Source organism: Hyperolius riggenbachi, chromosome 1 (genome assembly GCF_040937935.1).
Source record: "Hyperolius riggenbachi isolate aHypRig1 chromosome 1, aHypRig1.pri, whole genome shotgun sequence".
Classification (NCBI taxonomy): domain Eukaryota; kingdom Metazoa; phylum Chordata; class Amphibia; order Anura; family Hyperoliidae; genus Hyperolius; species Hyperolius riggenbachi.
In genome coordinates, this window is record NC_090646.1 from 130135199 (window position 1) to 130156064 (window position 20866).

The 20866-nt window shown below is 42.6% G+C and overlaps 1 protein-coding gene across 1 annotated transcript in view; it reads left to right on the plus strand.

Annotated features, from left to right (window-relative positions):
• Positions 1-14430: 14430 nt before the first annotated feature.
• SLC10A4 (solute carrier family 10 member 4) overlaps positions 14431-20866 on the plus strand; it is a 41259-nt gene continuing 34823 nt past the window's right edge. Inside the window, exon 1 of the mRNA XM_068268311.1 lies at positions 14431-15044. Coding sequence (XP_068124412.1) covers positions 14542-15044 — 503 coding nt within the window. The 5' untranslated portion in view covers positions 14431-14541. The remainder of the gene's footprint in view (positions 15045-20866) is intronic.

The following is a 20866-nucleotide window of genomic DNA, read 5'->3' on the forward strand; positions in this document are numbered from 1 at the left end:
ACGTTTCTTGTACAAAGTATTAAGCAGCATTTAGGATATCATTTTATACCTGTCATAGAGCTAAGAAATGCTAACAAACATTTCTGGGAAGCACAAAGCGTTTTCCACCAGCAATTGGTTGAATGGCCTTCCACGCAAGCGTCATTCCTCAAGTGGTAATTGGATAATTGTTATCAATGTACCACCTTTCCCCACTTGGGATTGATCAGATTTCAGTAGTGAACGCAATACAACACTAAAGGGTCCCCAATGCTTACTGCTGTACCCGGTCACCCTGTCAGATGATAAACGGAAATCTATTGGAAGTATATAAATTTAACACATAGGGATTAATAGAACACTGGCAGATAGGATGAAAGTGCCACTAACTCTGCTGGAAATACGAACTTGTGCATGGCCAGGTTACGTAGGTTGGACAGTGGACTAATGTTTGATCTTCTGTCCAATCACCTCACAGATGACGTACTGCTCACTGGCCTTCTGTGGTCAGTGTTTTTCTGACCTGCACCTTCAGGAGAAGAAGAGATTCTTTATTAATGAGACCATTTCACCTGCAGTTGTTGCTGTATCACTTGAGCCATCTTCTCTATTCCTGTAGACATAACGTCATATTCTGCTTTATATTCATCTAGCAGCACATCTTAGGAAGGCTGTATTTAGGTGGATATTAAATCTCTCTGTGCTGAGATCATTATCAAGCTTTTATTTCTCCGGAGCTGGAGCTGCATGAGCATACAATCATTCCGAGAATCAAGGACACCAGGCCAGGCATTGATCATTGTTCTTCCTCGTACCTAGTAACCTCGTCATGTGCTGAAATTGTGCTTCTCATTTCCTGGGACTTTTTAGACGTACAGTATTTATTGTAACAGTGCAAACAGCAATGATGCTCTGTGATGAGCTGTAAAGCACAGCAACCAATCAGATTTCAGATTTCTGGGGTCTAGTGTAGTTAGAACAATGCAATAGAACTGCTTAGAGCAGAATTGAGGTCAAATACAGAAATCAGAGCACTTGTATATAGCAAAGTCACACTGAAGACTGGATTTACCGCTCAAGAGCCTATGGGAACAGTCTAAGGCCTGGGACCCACTACGTAACTGGAATAAAGTGCCAAAGCTACGTGACTAAACCCTAATGTATGTAGCTGAAGAGGTGGGACTACATAGTTCACAGGAAGCAGGTATAAGACCTCATCTCTGGTAACAGGACATAGCAGGTACTGTGCCCCCTGGGGGCTGGGGACAAAACAGCTGCTGGCTCAACTGGTGCTCTTCAGACAACAATGTAGCAGTCTTATGTCTGAAGGCTTAGCATAATAAAAGGTAATACATTTTTTTTAACAGGTAAGATTTTATTATATTTTGTACAGAAGGAAAGGTACAACAGTACAACAATTATCAGCAAGGGAGGGGAGGGAAAGGTGATACATAAAAAAGTAATACTTATAATTTACACTAATCAAGGTGATTGATTTCAGTTTAGTTCCACTTAGCATCAATAAATACTGTACAGGAAATAAATCACAAATACGATTTCTAATAAAGTACATAAATATTGACGTTAGACCAAAAGACAGCAAGTGGTTAACCAGCATCATTGGCTGCAGACTGCAGTAATGACAGCACTGGTTCCACACTGAACAGTGCATTGGTTGTGTCAGCCCATGTCCACTGCGATCACACGTCAAGCTGCATTTCAGTGTCTATCAGAGGCAGGTCAGAGATGTGCGGATACACTCTGGAATTTGACAGGGTTATTGAACTAATGCAAATAGCTGCAGATCACATCCACATAGCATCCATCTTCTGGCAGGGAGTGGGAAGACAGAGAACTGACGGAGCATTATGATAAAACACAACATGTAAACAGATGCGTTCTGTCAGTCTGCTCCACAAAAACATCCCATTAGAAAAATGTCAGAACTCAGAGTCGTGATTAACGAGGATGTGGATGAGAATGTAACAATGGCACACAGTAGTCTATCCATCATAGCACATGGGGATCACAGTTACTGGTGTAGCTGTCAGGGATCTGTGTGAATAATACACAGGATATTTGATATTGTTACTAATACAGCATGATGCTTTAAAATACATTTCAGTTTTAAAAGTGTGTTAGTATTAATGGTGCTATGGGATGGGGCATTTACCAAGTAAAGCAGGCCATACACTGGCTCGATTCGCGTCCGTTTCGACAGCAGATTCGATCCTGGGATCGAATCTGCTGCCAATCGTTCGCGGTAAACGCAGCCGCCGATCCGATTTCCTCCCGAAATCGGATCGGTCCGTCGATCGCGCCGTGCGGGAAATTACCCTCGATCGCCCGCGGGTAAAGTGCGCGTCGCTAGCGGCGGCCGATCCGATCAAGTATACATTACCTGAGGCTGGCTCCCGGGCGTCTTCTCCGCGCTGCACGGCTCTGTTCCGGCTCCATCAATCCCGGCGCTTCCTGTGTCACTGCAGTGACCAGGAAGTTCAAATAGAGGGCGCTCTATTTGAACTTCCTGGTCACGGAGTAACACAGGAAGCGCCGGGATGGAGCCGGAACAGAGCCGTGCAATGCGGAGAAGATGCCCGGGAGCCAGCATCAGGTAATGTATACGGGGGGGGGACAGGCGGCAGGAGCAGCTCAGCAGATGGTGAATCGGTTTCTGGCTGAAATCGATTCACAATCTGTTTGCAGTAAAGGCAGCCATACGATCCCTCTCTGATCAGATTCGATCAGATAGGGATCTGTCAGCTGGTCGATCTAATGGCACATCGACCAGTGTATAGCCACCTTAAGGATAAACTAGAGTCTCGCGCTTACCTAGTGCAAATTAATTTAGGGTACGTTTCCACTAAAAGCATGCAAATTTGCATACTATTTTTTGAACATGAAATCGCATGTGAATACAAACTTGCATACGTATATGTCTGTTTTTTACATGCAAATTTGCATGCACAATCGCTAACTTTTTTCTTATTTGTATTGACATAAAGGTCTGGAACACTACAACACTTTTTTGAGGGTTTTTGGAGCTCCAACAAATGCCGGCACTTTCAAAAACACTTTGCTAATGGAAGTCTATGGTGTAGAGCCTACTAGAGTGATTGTGATTAGGGCTAATGCAACATATATGGGCTCAATACAATACCTAACACTACGGAAAATGCCTCTCAAATCGCTTGCAAAATGCTTACATTATTAACTGTTGCAATACCACTTTACAATTTGTAGTAAGTCCCTGGCCTCATTATTGTGAATGCAAAAAGTCTCACAAAAGTATTCAAAAACAGTGAATGCAAAAAATGGTGCAAAATGTCCATGGGTGTGAATAGGAAGTCAAGTGATCGCTGTACTTTGTACGAAGTTGTCAGGGGTCTTAAAGATCCGATCCGCCGTGATGGTCATTGCCACACATCGCCAAATGTCGTTTGTGTAATTGTGCACCTGTACCCATGTCGCAAGATCATGGTAACGTAAGCTCAACGCTCAAAAAATCGCTGGTCATTGGGAAAATTGATGTAGAAATCGCATAGTGGGTTTGGGCCTTATCAGTTGCTCTCAGTTATAATTGAAAGGACAACTGATGTGCAGTCCAGTGTCCATGCTCCCCTATGGTCTTTTTCATACCATACGCTTAAAAACGGAAGCTTTTTTTTTTACAATGCACTGCTATGGAGAAAAAAAATGCATTTAAATGCATTAAGTGTAAGGCCCTTAGGATGGGGTCCTCAACTTACAGCGCTTGATTAAAACTTTTTTTGAAATAACATGATGGTCCAAACAGTTTGCATTGTTTTAATGGAAATAGAATTGAACCAATGGTAATCTAACAGAGTAACATGCCCCTTGCTCACTCCATATCTTTCTGATCAAAAAACTGTTACCCTTCATATTTCCCTGAACCCCAAAAATCACACTTCTGGCCTGCTGGCTTTCCACTGGTCATCTTGCTGCTAATGGTTATGGATCATCTCTCCAAAGAGCCACTCTGGACTTGTTAGAGGATTGAGGAACTGTATTGGATTTAAGCAGAAGGGCTGCTGAGTAAAAATGTATTTTATTATTTTATTTTTTTTATTATTTTTTAATTTGGTAATTTTTTAAATGTAAATATTCCCAAATTAATCTTTTTTTAATGATTTAGTTAAATATAATTTAGCAATTTAGAATTCTATCTCTGTACAAAAAAAACAAACGCTTGTTTGTTTGCAGCTCTGCACTCCACTGTCAGGGCGTTTGCAGTGGGTTTCACATTGCTTGAAAAAAGGGTTAGCACCACAGAGGCGCTCTGCACCTGGCTTTTGAAATCCTTCGGCACTTTATCTGGCCTGAGGAAGTGGGCAGAGGCCCACGAAACGCATTGCCTGTGCTTATTAAAAATTAATTTGTCATTATTAAGGTAAGAAAATGACACTTTGTGAAAAAAAACAATTAAAATCAATTTCCGCTAACTTGTGACAAAAAATAAAATCTTCTATGAACTCACCATACTCCTAACGGAATACCTTGGGGTGTCTTCTTTCTAAAATGGGGTCATTTGTGGGGTTCCTATACTGCCCTGGCATTTTTACAGGCCCTAAACCGTGAGGAGTAGTCTTGAAACCAAATGTCGCAAAATGACCTGTGAAATCCTAAAGGTACTCATTGGACTTTGGGCCCCTTAGCACAGTTAGGGTGCAAAAAAGTGCCACACGTGCGGTATTGCCATACTCAGGAGAAGTAGTATAATGTGTTTTGGGGTTTATTTTTACACATACCCATGCTGAGTGGGAGAAATATCTCTGTAAATGGACAATTGTGTGTAAAAAAAAAAATCAAAAAATTGTCATTTACAGAGATATTTCTCCCACCCAGCATGGGTATGTGTAAAAATACACCCCAAAACACATTATACTACTTCTCCTGAGTACGGCAATACCACATATGTGGCACTTTTTTGCAGCCTAACTGCGCTAAGGGGCCCAAAGTCCAATGAGCACCTTTAGGCTTTACAGGGGTGCTTACAATTAGGCACCCCCCAAAATGCCAGGACAGTGAACACACCCCACAAATTACCCCATTTTGGAAAGTAGACACTTCAAGGTATTCGGAGAGGTGCATAGTGAGTCCGTGGCAGATTTCATTTTTTTTTTTTTTGTCGCAAGTTAGAAGAAATGGAAACTTTTTTTTTGTCACAAAGTGTCATTTTCCGCTAACTTGTGACAAAAAATAAAATCCTCTATGAACTCACCATGCCTCTCAGTGAATACTTTGGGATGTCTTCTTTCCAAAATGGGGTCATTTGGGGGGTATTTATACTATCCTGGAATTTTAGCACCTCATGAAACATGACAGGTGGTCAGAAAAGTCAGAGATGCTTCAAAAGGGGAAAATTCACTTTTGGCACCATAGTTTGTAAACGCTATAACTTTTACCCAAACCAATAAATATAGGCTGAATGGATTTTTTTTTATCAAAGACATGTAGCACAATAAATTTGGACAAAAATGTATACAGAGATTTTACTCTATTTGAAAAATGTCAGCACAGAAAGTAAAAAAAATATTTTTTTTTTACAAAATTCATGTCTTTTTTTGATGAATATAATGAAAACTTAAAATTTGCAGCAGCAATCAAATAGCACCAAAAGAAAGCTGTATTAGTGACAAGAAAAGGAGGTAAAACTCATTTAGGTGGTAGGTTGTATGACTGAGCAATAAACCGTGAAAACAGCAGTGGTCTGAATGGAGAAAAAGGCTCTGGTCCTTAAAGGGAAGGTTCAGGGAACTCTTGAAAAAAATAAAAATCCCTATCCACTTACCTGGGGCTTCCTCCAGCCCGTGGCAGGCAGGAGGTGCCCTCGCCGCCGCTCCAGAGGCTTCCGGTCGTCTTCGGTGGCCGACCCGACCTGGCCAGGCCGGCTGCCAGGTCGGGCTCTTCTGCGCTCCATGGCCGGGCTCTTCTGCGTCCCACGCGGGCGCGCTGACGTCATCGGACGTCCTCCGGGCTGTACTGCGCAGGCGCAGAACTACTGCGCCTGCGCAGTACAGCCCGGAGGACGTCCGATGACGTCAGCGCGCCGGCATGGGACGCAGAAGAGCCCGACCTGGCAGCCGGCCTGGCCAGGTCGGGTCGGCCACCGAAGACAACCGCAAGCCTCTGGAGCGGCGGCGAGGGCACCTCCTGCCTGCCAAGGGCTGGAGGAAGCCCCAGGTAAGTGGATAGGGATTTTTATTTTTTTCAAGAGTTCCCTGAACCTTCCCTTTAAGGGGCGAAAAGACTGTGGTCCTCAAGCGGTCAAGTAGCTAGTGGTGCCTCCGAAGGGAACTCTGGCTAGAGCAATGCGCAGACCTCATGTACTGTATGCTTAGGATTGTGCACAGGTAAGGAGGGAGGCACTAGGGGAGGGAAGTAGGTTGCTTTTCCATCATCAGGCGCCTGTAGGCACGTGCCTATAGTGCCTTATGGTAAATCCGACTCTGGCAGTGTTCCAGGCATACATTGGCCATCATCAGTCCAAGACATGGATTCATATGGCTCTATGGCAGGACTTGGGAAATAGGAGTTTTAAATCATACCCAATTAAATCAAGGTGAACCAAAACCACCAGAAGGACTAACAAACTGAAAAGCCCATTTAAAAAAAAAAGTGTTAAATATAAATGATCCTTTTTGTTATTAAAGGGATTATCCAGCAAATTAATTTAGTTAAATATAATTTAGCAATTTAGAAGTCTATCTCTGTGCAAAAAAAAAAAATGCTTGTTTGTTTGCAGCTCTGCACCCCACTGTCAGGGCGTTGGCAGTGGGTTTCGCAGACATTGCTTGAAAAAAGGGTTAGCACCACAGAGGCGCTCTGCACCTGGCTTTTGAAATCCTTTGGCACTTTATTTGGCCTGAGGAAGTGGGCAGAGGCCCATGAAACGCATTGCCTGGGCTAATTAAAAATTAATTATGTATACATTTGTCATTACTAAGGTAAGCCACCTCCCCTTTTTCTCTTTTATTGTTTTTAACTCTGTTTTATACACTCCTGGGCACCTCTTACCCCCTTTGTGATCATACTGATTAGGGATGGTCAATGAGATAATTCTGAGTTGATGCTGGATTATGCAAATTGTGTATGTAAAGTTATGCAGCTCAAAATAAACCAAAAAAATCCTGTTGAGGTCGTATTTTATTAGTCCATTTTCAAGACGCATAATTTTGCATACAAAATACTGCATCATCTCGTAGTAATTTGCATCTCATTGACCATCCCTAATTCTGACAACCTCTAGTACAGGCATGGGCAAACTTGGCCCTCTAGCTGTTAAGGAACTACAAATCCCACAATGCATTTGCCTTTATGAGTCATGACTGTGGCTGTCAGACTCCTGCAATGCATTGTGGGACTTGTAGTTCCTCAACAGCGGGAGGGCCAAGTTTGCCCATGCCTGCTCTAGTAGGTTGGTAACCCTGAGGCCATCTTGTGACATTTTGATGGGAATTTGCACTGTCTTGTACTAGTTTGGCTCTTTTGGCGTGTGGGGGCCTGCATTTATATGTGATTGCTATTTCTTGAGCCAGGAGACCTGGATCATAAGAGACATGTGAGAAAATTATAGAAGGGATATGGGTACCATTTCTAAAGAAGCCTGCATAGGGCATTGGTGGGTTCCCAAGAGCTTATGGAGACCTGCAACTCACTTACCTGGCTGGGGCTTCTACCAGCCCCATGCAGTCATCCTGGTCCCCCTCCGCCAGCTAGTTTTGTTTTTGCTGACCTCGGGGTTGGTGGGCCGCATTGCGTACATTTTTACGCATTCCCGCTAATGCAGGAACATTAACACATCCGTTTTTACGCGTTACTGGTTCAACGCGTAAAAATTTAACAACGTAGGTGTTAATGTTCCTGCACCGGCAGGAATGCGTAAAAATGTACACAATGCGGCCCACCGACCCCGAGGTTGGCAAAAACTAAACAAGCTGGCGGCAGGGGACTGGAGCAGCAGTGAGTGACTACGAGGGCACAGGATGGCTGCAGGGGGCTGGTAGAAGCCCCAGGTAAGTGAAACTCAAATTTTTTTTTTATTTTTTTTTTTTTTGCTGGACAATCCCTTTAAATAGGTAATAAACTGACTACAAGAAACAAACACTTAAAACAGCCAGAACATGTTATACTACATTTATATTATACTTCTATGTATAACTGTACACTACATTATTTGCTTTTTTCTCTCATAGTGGCAGATTCATGAGGAGGTTATTCTTTTCTTCTTCTGATCTTTTCAAACAAGAAATATTAGACGCCTCCAAGCTTGTTTGCTTTATTTGTGCTCATGGAAGGGTGATAAATGACACAGAAGCACAGACTGGGCTCTCCTGCATCACATAAAGCAGCTCCATAGATTAACCACTGACAGGCCTTTGCCGGCTGGCTCTGGAAAATTCATTTTCAGATCTTTCTCTGGCTGGCTTAGCTTAGCTATATCGCAGGAATATTTCTGGATGTCAACTAGTCACCAGCATCTCCGAGCAGTTCTGAGTCGCCCCACCCCATAGTAGATAGGTAAGAGCAAGACAGCCAGACAGAAAAACCTTGTTGAGTACAACACTATTACTCCATATACATGGCATTAGCATAATAAGGTGAAGAGCAATGGTGTAGAAAGGGGATGCAGAGGTTGCAACCACACCAGGGTCCTGGGACCAGAGGAGCTCATTAGGGGCCCTTCCTCAACTGCAGTGTTAGCTCTTCAATGGTGCTATGCTGGTAATGAGCACTTTTATATATACTGTATTTTTTGGACTATAACACTCACTTTTCCCCCCCAAAAGTGTGTGTGTGTGGGGGGGGAGTCGCTGCATCTTATTGTCCAAATGCAGAGAGTTCCTGACTTGTGAACGCCTGCCAATATGAACTTCCAACCCGCCGCAATGTACTGTGCCCATGCAGAGGAGGACACAGGGACAAAAGGAGAGCACTAGGGGGACACAGGAGGACACAGTAAGATACAAGAGGTACAAGGAGGCATGAGGAACAAAGGGGGTATAATCCACAAGATGCCCCTTCACCATGGATGCACCAGGTTTAGTAATTTTTTTTTCTGTTTTTTGTTTTTCTAAACCTATGTGCATCTTATGGTCAGGAGCATCTTATAGTCTGAAAAATATGGTACTTTGAATAGTGGTAATCATTAACACACTGTTCCCCTCCTCTGCTTACACCTCTCATGGATGTTCTTGGTACCCACAGAGGAGGGCATACGCTAGACTTACTGTTCCACCTTGGAATAGACATTAGTAACATAACAGTAACCCCAGTGGTGTGGTCAGACCATCACATAATACAGTTTACTATTGAACATCACCCTATCAAGCAGCTCCCTAAAGAAACAATCAAAATCCGTCCCCTGAATAAATTAACACCGGAGAGGATAACTGCCAACCTGGATTTTACAAATCTGCTCCACAGTCAAATGGACCCAAACACTCTAGTAACCCAGTACAACAACACGATATATGAAACACTTGACACTATTGCCCCATGGCGCACCAAATCAGCAACCAAAAAGCAGAAAGCTAATTGGTTTGACAAAACCATCATGGATCTAAAAAAGAAAGGGCGCAGACTTGAAAGACAGTGGAGTAAATCAGGGTCTGAGGAGCACAAATCTAGCCTAATTCAACACCTCAGACAATACCAACAAGCAATAACCAAGAAAAAATCAGACTTTATCTCGCACAAAATATCTACAGCCAACAACAGAGCTGGTCAACTCTTCCACACAGTGGAATTACTCTGCAATCCTTCCTGCCTAAAAGCCCCAACCACATTCTCCAGGGAAAGGTGTGAAGAATTCTCTGCCTTCTTCACAAACAAGGTGTCTACCATCCGTGCCAGCATTACACCAACATCAATTGACCACTGGACTTTGCATCTGCCTACTACCGTACCATAATGGCAAGTCTTTGACATTATGAGTGAAGATTTTGGAATTCTCATTCAAAGTCTCCGCCCCACTACCTGCGACCTGGATCCTGGCCCAACTGGATCCTTAATGCAGTGCCCAGAGCTGATCAGGCCAGCACTTCACAAAATCAGTCAGTGCTCCTTGCAAAGTGGACTTTTCCCAGAAGAACTAAAGAAAGCAATCATAAAACCCCTCTTGAAGAAACCATCACTAGATCCTGATTCTGTAACCAATTACAGACCTGTGGCGAACTTACCATTCCTATCAAAAGTTATCGAGAAAGTAGTCGCCAACCAGCTGGAAGCCAGGCTTACAGATAAAAACATTTTTGATACTTTTCAGTCAGGATTCAGGAAAAGGCACAGCACTGAAACGGCATTAGTCCGAGTAATGAATGATCTACTTACTGCAAGGGACAAGGGTGATTGCTCAATTCTGATTCTTCTTGACTTGTCTGCAGCATTTGAAACTGTGGATCATGAAATACTAATCCAGCGACTGAAGAATTACTGTGGCCTAAGGGGTACTGTTCTTAGCTGGTTTCAGACCTTCCTATCTGGCAGGACACAGCAAGTATGTCTGGGCACACACTACTCTAATCCAGTGCCACTTCCCTATGGAGTTCCACAGGGTTCTGTACTATCACCATTACTCTTTGCAGTCTACATGCTCCCACTGGGTAAAATAATCCAGAACTATGGCCTAGGATACCATTGTTATGCAGATGACACACAACTGTATCTGTCCTTCAAGCCTGGTACCCAAGACCCATCAGCATCCATAAATGCGTGTCTAGTGGATTTACAAAATTGGATGAACACCAGCTGGCTGAGGCTGAACTCTGACAAAACAGCTAGTACAGAATGCTGCAGCCAGACTCCTAGCCAATGCCCCCCGCAGCTCACACATCACCCCAGTACTGCAAACTCTTCACTGGTTGCCAGTAAAATGGAAAATCAATTTTAAGATCTGCCTACTGACATTCAAGGCTCTACACCACATGGGACCCAAATACATAGCGGATCTATTGGAACTTTATGCCGATCACTGTGCGTGTGCGCGAGTCTCTGCCCCAGGCTCTGATGGATAGGTTGAGGGATGTGCTGCCGCTGCTTTTCTCGTGCACGGGGGAGCAGATGAAGACACTGGGGGCAATACAGGGAGTCCCCGACATCACAGTGGGGTCTCCCTGCATTTGGAATAGAACATGCAGTAACCTTCTCTTACCTTTTTTGGGGGGAGAAAAGGTGCATCCTATATTTCGAAAAATATGCTATATTTATCCTTACATTGCAATCTGTGCATCGTTGTTTATTGTTACATCGCTATTTTATGTACCACTGGTTAATGCTATAATGACCCTGTATGACATGTTGTGATGTCTCCCCTATCTAATGTACAGCACTGCGTAATATGTTAGCACTTTATAAATAAAGTTTAATAATAATGTATAAATATGGTTTAAAAAAAACTGCCGCCTTGTGATCCTAAGTTTACTTAAAGGAAAGGTTCAAGCAAAATAAAAAAAATGAGTTTCACTTACCTGGGGCTTCTACCAGCCCCATGCAGCCATCCTGTGCCCTCGTAGTCACTCACTGCTGCTCCAGTCCCCCGCTGGCAGCTTGCCGACCTCGGAGGTCGGCGGGACGCATGCGTACATTTTTACGCATTTCCGCTAGTGCAGGAACATTAACACATACATTTTTACGCGTTACTGGTTCAATGCGTAAATTTTTACGCATTGAACCAGTAATTCGCAAAAATGTATGTGTTAATGTTCCTACACTAGCGGACATGCATAAAAATGTACGCAATGCGTCCCGCCGACCTCCGAGGTCGGCAAGCTGCCAGCAAGGGACTGGAGCAGCAGTGAGTGACTACGAGAGCACAGGATGGCTGCATGGGGCTGGTAGAAGCCCCAGGTAAGTGAAACTCATTTTTTTATTTTGCTTGGACATTCCCTTTAAGATGACCTGATGCAAAGTGGAAAACTATCCTGTGATCTCATTAATAAAAATGTAAACAGGATGAGGACCATTTAGCTAAGAGTACGCCGTTCAATAAGGAAGGGCATAATTAATTCTGAACAATACAGCAATCTACGGTGCCACCCAGATGACCTCTTTTTCTTTAGGGAAGGCCTTGCTTGTTTTCGCAAGACAATACCAAACCCCATTATGCCCGTATTACAGAAGCATGACTTCTTAATAGAAAGGGTCCAACAGCTGAAATCCTACATCAGGCAAGAATGAAACAACCGTTCACTTTGAAAACTACAACAATTCATCTATTCAGTTCCGACATTTTCAGCATCAAAGACCACATGCTCCTATCCAGAGATGGATTAAGATGTAAAGGGGCCCTTGGCAACGTAGTAGATTTGGCTCTCCCTTTAGGTCATCTGAAGAGGAGAGAGCTCAGAGAAGTTGTCAGATGGGCCCGAGATACCCCCTAGGCCCCAGGCACCTGCTTAGATTGCCTGGTGGATGATCCTGCTCTGATCACAACTTTTATGAACTGTGGTGCGGACATCAAATTCAAAATGAACATATAATTACCACTTCACCCCAAAGGGGTTTTTACCCTAACGGACAAGAGCGATTTTCACCTTTCAGTGCTCATCCCTTTCATTTGCCAATAGCTTAATCACTACTGATCACAATGAAATGATCTATATCTTGTTTTTTTTCACCACCAATTGGGCTTTTTGGGGTTGATATTTGTTTTCAGTAATTATTTTATTTTCTATGCATTTTAAAGGGAAAAACAAGGAAGAAATTAAAAAATACACTATTTCTTCAATTTCATCCGCTATAGTTTTAATATAAACACTGCTACTGTGCATAAAACCCACACATTTTATCTGCCTATTTGTCCTGGTTATCACAACATTTTAATTATGTCCCTAGTACAAAGTATGGTGACAATATAGTATTTGGAAATAAAGGAGTATTTTTTCTAGGGTGGTTTTTTCTTCCCCACTATTTTCACATGCACGGGAATGCACGTGCACGCGCGGGGCTGCGCACGTGCACAGTGGCAGCAGCACTGTCTGAGTCCCAGTGCACACCAAAACCGCTAGCAGATCCTCGAAACGCTAGAGGTTTTTGGAGCAGATTTCAGAGCGATTCTAGGCATGTTTAGAGACGTTTTCTTAACATGCCTAACGTTTTTTGGAGCGTTTTTGTGTAGCAGATTACACATATTGTAACAGTAAAAGCTGTTACTTAACAGCTTCTGTAACAAAAACGCCTGGAAAACCACCCTGATGTAGCGTTTTCCAGAGCGGTTTGAGCTTTTCCTATACTTTACATTGAGGCAGAAACTCTTCTGCAAACCGCAAAAGTGCTGCAGGACCCACGTTTGCGGTTTGCTAAAAACCTGAAACCGCCGGTGTGCACCAGCCCATTAAAATACATTAGCCAAGCGTTTTCATAGGCGGAAGCGGTTTGGAAAACGCTACAAAAACCGCTCTGTGTGCACCAGGCCTGACTTATGAAAACATCCTGGAACCATTAAGAGGCTCTAGCAGGACGTTTTTATAAGTCAGCTTGTCATTAAGTGGTTAAACAAATAAGATAAAAAAACAAACAAAAACATTTCTGTTTTAGCATTTGCAGAGCTGTCTTAGAGCTTGTTCACACTATGACCGCTTTTCAATGTTGAAAAGTGCTGGCAATTTTTAAAAGCGCCTGATCAATGTTTCTCAATGTGAGTGTTCTCACATGAGCAATGAGCTTTCTTTCCAATCGCAAACTCGGGTCCTGCACCATTTCCTGAGCGTTTGCGTTTCAATGTAAGATATAGGAAAATAGCTAAGCACTTGAAAATCTTAAATCCCCTAACAAAAGTGCTTAGAAAAGTGCTTCTAAAAATTGGAAATCGCTTAGAAAGCACTGGGAAAAAGCACTTACAAAAGCGCCTGTGATTGCATTGGCGATTTATAATGTGAACTAAGCCTTAACATTATTAGCAAATGATCACTTTTTTTCATTAAAAAAAACCAGAAAAAAAATAAACGATTTGTAACATCAAATGGAATGCAGAGGTAATTAATATCACTTTGTACAGGTTAAATATGTTATTTGGGGATCCCCAGCATCCATGATTAGGGTCACCAGAGTTTCCCTGTCAATACCAGACACTGAATTGTGAAACCCAGTGAATTGTCAAAGTATCCAAAGCACTGAAAAAGCTTACTGGCAGAATTGTATTAGAAAAAAAATGTTGCTTTGCTGTATATCGGATTGTAATAAAAGCATTTGACTTGTTGCATAATTACTAGTATCACCAAGCAATCATCTGTATAACTAAATTAGGGTGAGTACTCCAGTTACTATCTTGCTGAGAGGATGGGTAGCTAGTGAGAGCAGCACAGTTGCTGGAATAGACCATTCAGTGTGTCAGTGTGATGCTGAACTGGGGGTGTGGTGAGGAGGGTGAGGTGGATGGCTGCATGAGATGTGATAGAGAACAGTGAGGTTGTGCCTGGCCAGATTACTGTCTGTGTGCTGCTTGAGGATGAGATAGGGACAGCCTACCTCCTCCTCCTCCTTTTCTTTGCTGGTACTACTTCATTCAGAAATAAGGGTGAAAGGCTGACCACAGCTGCAAGAATGGAAAACTCAAGTATCAGCTCAGAGGATTTATCTAACTCGTCATCTACACTCTGGAACTTTGTGGACAACTTAACAGAAAGCTCATCTATGGAAATGGTTACTACTGATATCCCCAGGGATGACAGCACTGAAGCCAGCAGCCTGGCACAAATGCTTCAGAGAGCTTTGCCTGAACAATTAGCCACTTCTGCTCCTTTTTGGGATAGCCCATTGAACCATTTCCTGAGTGTGTTTGTTGGGGTGGCTCTGTGTGTCACCATGCTGGGTCTGGGCTGCACAGTGGAGATCAGTCAGTTAGGGGAACATTTACGAAGACCCATTGGGGCCCTCCTAGCCCTCATCTGTCAGTTTGTCCTCATGCCCTTTGTGGCTTTCCTGTTGGCTCTGATCTTCTCGCTCAATGAAGTTGCTGCTATTGCTGTGCTGCTGTGTGGCTGCTGTCCTGGGGGGAACCTCTCCAACATCATGTCACTGCTGGTGAATGGAGATATGAATCTCAGGTAAATGAGCCCAGCTCAGAGGAGTAACAGGTGGGAAGGGTGTGATAAGGGGGAGGGGCCTTGGTTAGCAGATGTTCTTTCATTCATGTTAGTTACCGTATTCATTCATTGTGTTCTTTTACCCATCTATTCATCCATCCGTCTGAATGTAAATGCTTTTTGTTTCATACAAACATCACTCTGACACTTGCGGAACTACAAGTCTCAGCATGCCATGCAGATCTTGTGCCACTAGCAATTCTATCAGAAGCAGCACATAGTTTCAAACGCCATTCAGTATAGTCTGGTCTTTCATGCTGTACTGAAGGCTTCTGCCTTTTAATTAAGAATAATGTGCTTCAGAATTCTACCTTGAGTTAATTAATCGTTTGTAAATTTTATGTGGCTTAAGTATTTTTTAAAATTTTACACAATTTTTATTTTACATGTACGCATATACCTTTCACAATTAATAACAAGTGCTTTTCACAATCATTGTGCAATTCTAGCATATGAGGCTATTGCTGGGATTTAGGGTAGCAACACACTAGGCAGAGTCGCATATGCATTTTCCATAGCACATAGTGGAAAACACATAGGCGATTCTGCATATTCTGCACATGTGTTCCTACCCTTAATGTGTCATTAATAGTTCCCTTTGCCCACAGAGGATGAATATCACAGGTGCACATAGATTATTATTAAATCTTCTTGTTGTGTATTTATACAGCACTGATTACTCCCCCATTACTTTACAGAATATATAGCCACATCATTAACAGTCCTCAGAGGAGCTCACAGTCTAGTCCTTGCAATAATCATAGTCTAATATCCCTACAACAGTATAAAGGTCCGTACACCTTTGCAAGAGATGTTGCCCTGAACAATGATTGCTTGATTGTTAAAACATCAGTCAAGGACATGACAGCTGTACGAGCTGCTTGGCTATAACTGAGGACCATGTACTGTTAAATGGAGAGGGGAGGAGGGATAATCGGTAGCACATGAGCAAGCAGTATCCAATGAGGTAAGTAGGAGAGCAATGCATGTGTTTTTCCTTGCTCAACGGTTGTTTTTTAGCAATGTGGCATTTAGGTCATTTTAGAAATGTGGCTTGCTGGATGACCAAATGTCATTGGAAGACAGCTGAAGACACATTCGATTTTCAGCTGAGATGGAGCCTCAAATTGCAAATGGTTTCATGTGTGTAAGATGCTTAAGGCTAATTTTGAAGGGAACCATTTAACTTAACAATATGTTTGTGGAATATTGGAGGAAACTGAACTGCCCAGAGGTAGCCCACACAAACCTAGGTTGAACATACAAACTACATGCAGATAGTGTCTTAGCCGAGAGCTTTTGAACTCTAGCGTTGCAAGGCCAGAGTGCTAGCCACGAGCCATCCTTATGTTTGAGATAGCAGTCATCCACTGTGGTTGACTGTCAGATGCATTGGACGATAGCTGAAACTGAACAGCTGCTGGTAGCTATAGACATCCGTGGTTGACATCTTGGGGAAAAAACCACCAGACATGTTGGAAATCTGTATTGCTTTTACTTACTTTACGATAAGGTGGTATTTAAGGTTTCTGTACATGTCCCCCTTCTCTTACCACGGATTTCAACACCCTCTTACGTTTGCCCACAGGTAGGCAAATCTCTTGTAAGAGATCACAAAAACATTTCTACTCTCCAATACTCACCAACTAATCACAACTGTCTACTTTAAACACATTTAGTAAAAGACGATGGACCTTCTGTAACAGATTTAGTATTTCAAACACATGCTCCAGCTATTGAGCTGTGGTAGATGCTTGCATTCAGTGGCGTAGCAATAGGGGATGCAGCGTTAGCGACCACACCAGGTCCCTCCTTCAACTGCTTTATTAGCTCTTTATTAGGGCTACTCTTATACTGATTACCTCTATAGGTGCTTTGATTAGTTGCAACCAATAATAGACTGTTCTCCTCCCCAGCCCACAGCTCTCTGACACTGCAGATGTCCTTGGCAAGTTTAGGTGCTGCATACCAATTGTTATGTATAGAGTGCTTGAGGGTCCCAATGCAAAACTCGCACTGGGGCCCAATGCTCCTAAGCTATGCCACTGCTTGCATTGGCAGCCAAACTGTACTAGTTATGGCCAGCCATGGTACAGCGCATAATCCAAGTGGATCTGACAAATTTTGCATCTACCTAAAGTGACCCCGATGTGTAAATAAACCGATGAGATAAACAATTATATTTATCCTTACTCCTAAAAATGACTTTATAAGTATCCCATTTTTAAAGACGGTTGAATGTTTTACTGTCTGTCTTTAATCAGTGGCAGCCTATTAAGTGTCCCAGACTTAGAGAAAGGTCAATAGTTCATGTATTTTTTCTCTCCCTGCCCTCAGAAGTTGTATTCTGCCAGGAAAACCTTTATATCTGTAATTTGCTTACCAGTGATGTTTACTATGTTTCCAGCACGTTACTGACAAGACAGAAGCTGTCACTTGCATGCCTAGAAATTAACTCTTTCGGGCAGCAAAATAAAACAAATAAAACAGCCTGGTTATTAATGTTTCATACTGTACATACACATATTTATCTCATCATGTTACATGTCGCCTCGGGTACACTTTAAGCAGCTGGGTGCTGCTTAATGTTGACTAGAAGGGTTAGAAAACTGATGGGTGATTCCTACGGTTGTCTGTTGACAGAGCAGCATTACAGGTCAGTTGTCCTGTGCAGAGTTTGTCTGATATACACTATGCAGGAACGGTGAGAATGATTGTCTGCGACTCTGATCAGTCCCCATGGAACAAACAGAAGCTTTTCCGTATGGATACCTTAAGCCTGATGAACTCCTGTGTACAGAACTCAGCACAGTAATTGGTCCTCTTAATCTAATGATTTTGAGATTATTAGTTTACCGACTTCTACAGGGACGTTGAGATCACTGCATTGTTTTAATTAACTTTGATTCATACATGATGTACGTTTCAAATGTCAAACAAATAACCAACCAACCACAGAGTATTTCTACCATAGGCATTAGACATGCAGGTGTACTCTAACCGCTCTCATGGCCTTGTGCTGGGGAAATGATGCAAGCACAAATAGCTCAGCATTCACATTCATATCAACTGAACAAGCAGTCCGCTACATACCCCCTTTACATATAGGCGGTGCCGGGCAATACTGCCATGGGGCAGCAGCACAGAATAAGAAAAATGCCAGCAGGACTGTATGAAGATAAAATCCAGATTACATTATTGACACATCCAATAGACAGACTGATAGCTGACCAGAGCCGGGACAAGGTCCTCCAGCACCCAAGGCTGAGACACCAAAGTGCGCCCCTCCATCCCTCCCACCCCAGCCGTCACACACTCAGGGCCCCCAACACCTTAATCTCTAGTTATCTGGCTTGCAGTCACTGCCATGAATCCCCTTTTCTTATTTCTCTCTGCTTCAAACACAATAGGGGAATGTTAGCTGAGTGAGTTGTATGCCCCCTCCTACACTGCGCCCTGAGGCTGGAGCCTCTCTTGCCTCTGCCTCGGCCCTGTAGCTGACGCGTTTCAGACATACAGGTCCTTAGTGATAGCTCGGAGATATGACTAAGGACTCATGTTTTTGAAGCACGTCAGCTACCAGCCTGTCTGTTGGATGTGCCAATAACGTAATCTGGATTTTATCTTCTTTCGATCCTGAGGGCATTTGTATTTTTTCGTTCACATTTATACCTTTATAGAGGGGTGGGGAGTAAGAGGGAAACATGCAGCATTTACATCTAATATCTATGCTGAGACAGGTTCTCTTCTTTGATTTAGGCTTTTTGGCTTAGCATTCCCACTTGCATACATGGCATTTCGTCGCCCATCATTTTGGTGCAGGGTTAGGCAAATAACATCTCACCCTGCTGCCACACAAATTCCAGGCGGCGTTAATTACTATTCCCCCTTCGAGTTGTAGCAACTCGGAAGGGTGAAGTAATTCAGGGGGACATGTGGGAAATTATTTATCTAATCAGCTCAGAATCGAGCTGTGTATTCCTAGCATTAGAATTCTGATTCACCATGAGCTTGCTGGGCTGTAATTGGATTATTGGGGTGGGGGGGACACACAGCCTTATAATGTTGTTTGTGGGGACTTCCTGCCTAATTATATTATTTGAGGGTGCTGACAGCCTGATTGTAATATCTGAGGGTCCATACTGCATTATTATCTTTGGGATTGAAGTACTCTACCTACTCATGTTATTTGGGAGTCATGCTTTCTAATTATGTTACCTAGGGGAATAATCTGCCTAATAGTGTTGTTTTAGGGGTAACATGCTACCTGATTATGTTATTTGAGGGAACATGCTACCTAATTATGTTACTTAAGGGAAAACTCTAATGATGTTGTTTATGGGAATAAATTGCCTGGTATAATATTATGGTATCTGGGGGAACGCTGTGGTTTTTTTTTGTTATTATATGTTGTTTGGGGCGATATGTTGCCTAAATATCATGTAGGGCAAATTACCTCAACACCTTACACAGGTACGACGGTTAGGCTAACCTTAATAATGTAACTAAAATATGCTTTCAGGAAAAAGAACAATTTGCACATCAGAAGAATACATAAAAAATATATTATGATTATATATAAATATATTATATTTAAATGTATATAATATATTATATTAAATATATATATTATTATTTCTAAATGGAGACTAGGGTAAAAGGAAACCTATGTTGTCCTTGGGAAGCCAATTCTCAGAGGAAGGAAGAACAGTTGTTAAAGGCAGGGCCCAAGCATAAGATACTGCTGGTGGTAGACTGTGTTACATTTGCAGTGGGTGCCACTTAAATTTGAGTATAGCTGTTTGCCTGAAGATCAGTTCAGTTTTAATCAGATATGCCTACTGATGTAATAATGAACTTTGATCTATTTGTTTTGTTTAAGTATGAATTGAAAGCAATTCCATGAATATTTAAATCTTCTAGTGAATAATGACCTTATTTAGTAAGATGAAGTACTGTTGGGTAATTGATATGACACAGTGATTAAACAAACACAGAGAATATTATTAAGTGGGCCATAAACTATAAGACATAGACAGATTAGATGTTAGACTCCATATAAACATAAAATATCATTAAAAGCTCAGACACCCTTGACTAATAATTGATCGAAATACTGATCACGCATGTCTGTTCTTTAAACAAACCAGCAAGGGAGAAGCCCAGGGCGGCCACATGCAGGTAGGGCTGTGGAGTCGGTAAAAAAATCATCCAACTCCTCAGTCTATGAAACCACCAACTCCAACTCTGACTCCAGGTACCCAAAATTACTCCGACTCAGACTCCTCAACTCCGACTCCTTAGTCTAATACTTACCAGAACTACAATTTAGTACAAAAATCATCCGACTCCTCAGTTTATGAAACCACCGACTCCAGGTACCGAAAATTGCATCGACTCCTCGACTCCGATTCCAACTCTGACTCCATAGCCCTGCATGCAGTACAGGTGGAAGCAGGAAATTTGGGCGCCCATCGAAATATCTGTGAAGAAGGGCGCCCATCGAAATATCTGTGAAGAGGGGCGCCCTGTGAAGAGGGGAAATTTGGGCACCTGCAGTGCCTAATAAATATCACCACTTTCTCCTGGTGCATCTTGCCTGTGTGCTGTGTCCAATGGTAGTCTAAGTGGTAGTCTAAGTGGTGTTTCCTGGCTTGATTTTGTCCATATGGTACCCGTTCCAATTTTTTGTGAAGGCCTGAAGAAGGTTACTCCGAAGCAACTCGACGTTGTCGCCTTTTTACACAATTGCATATTTCAACATGAGTCATTTGTACTTGATA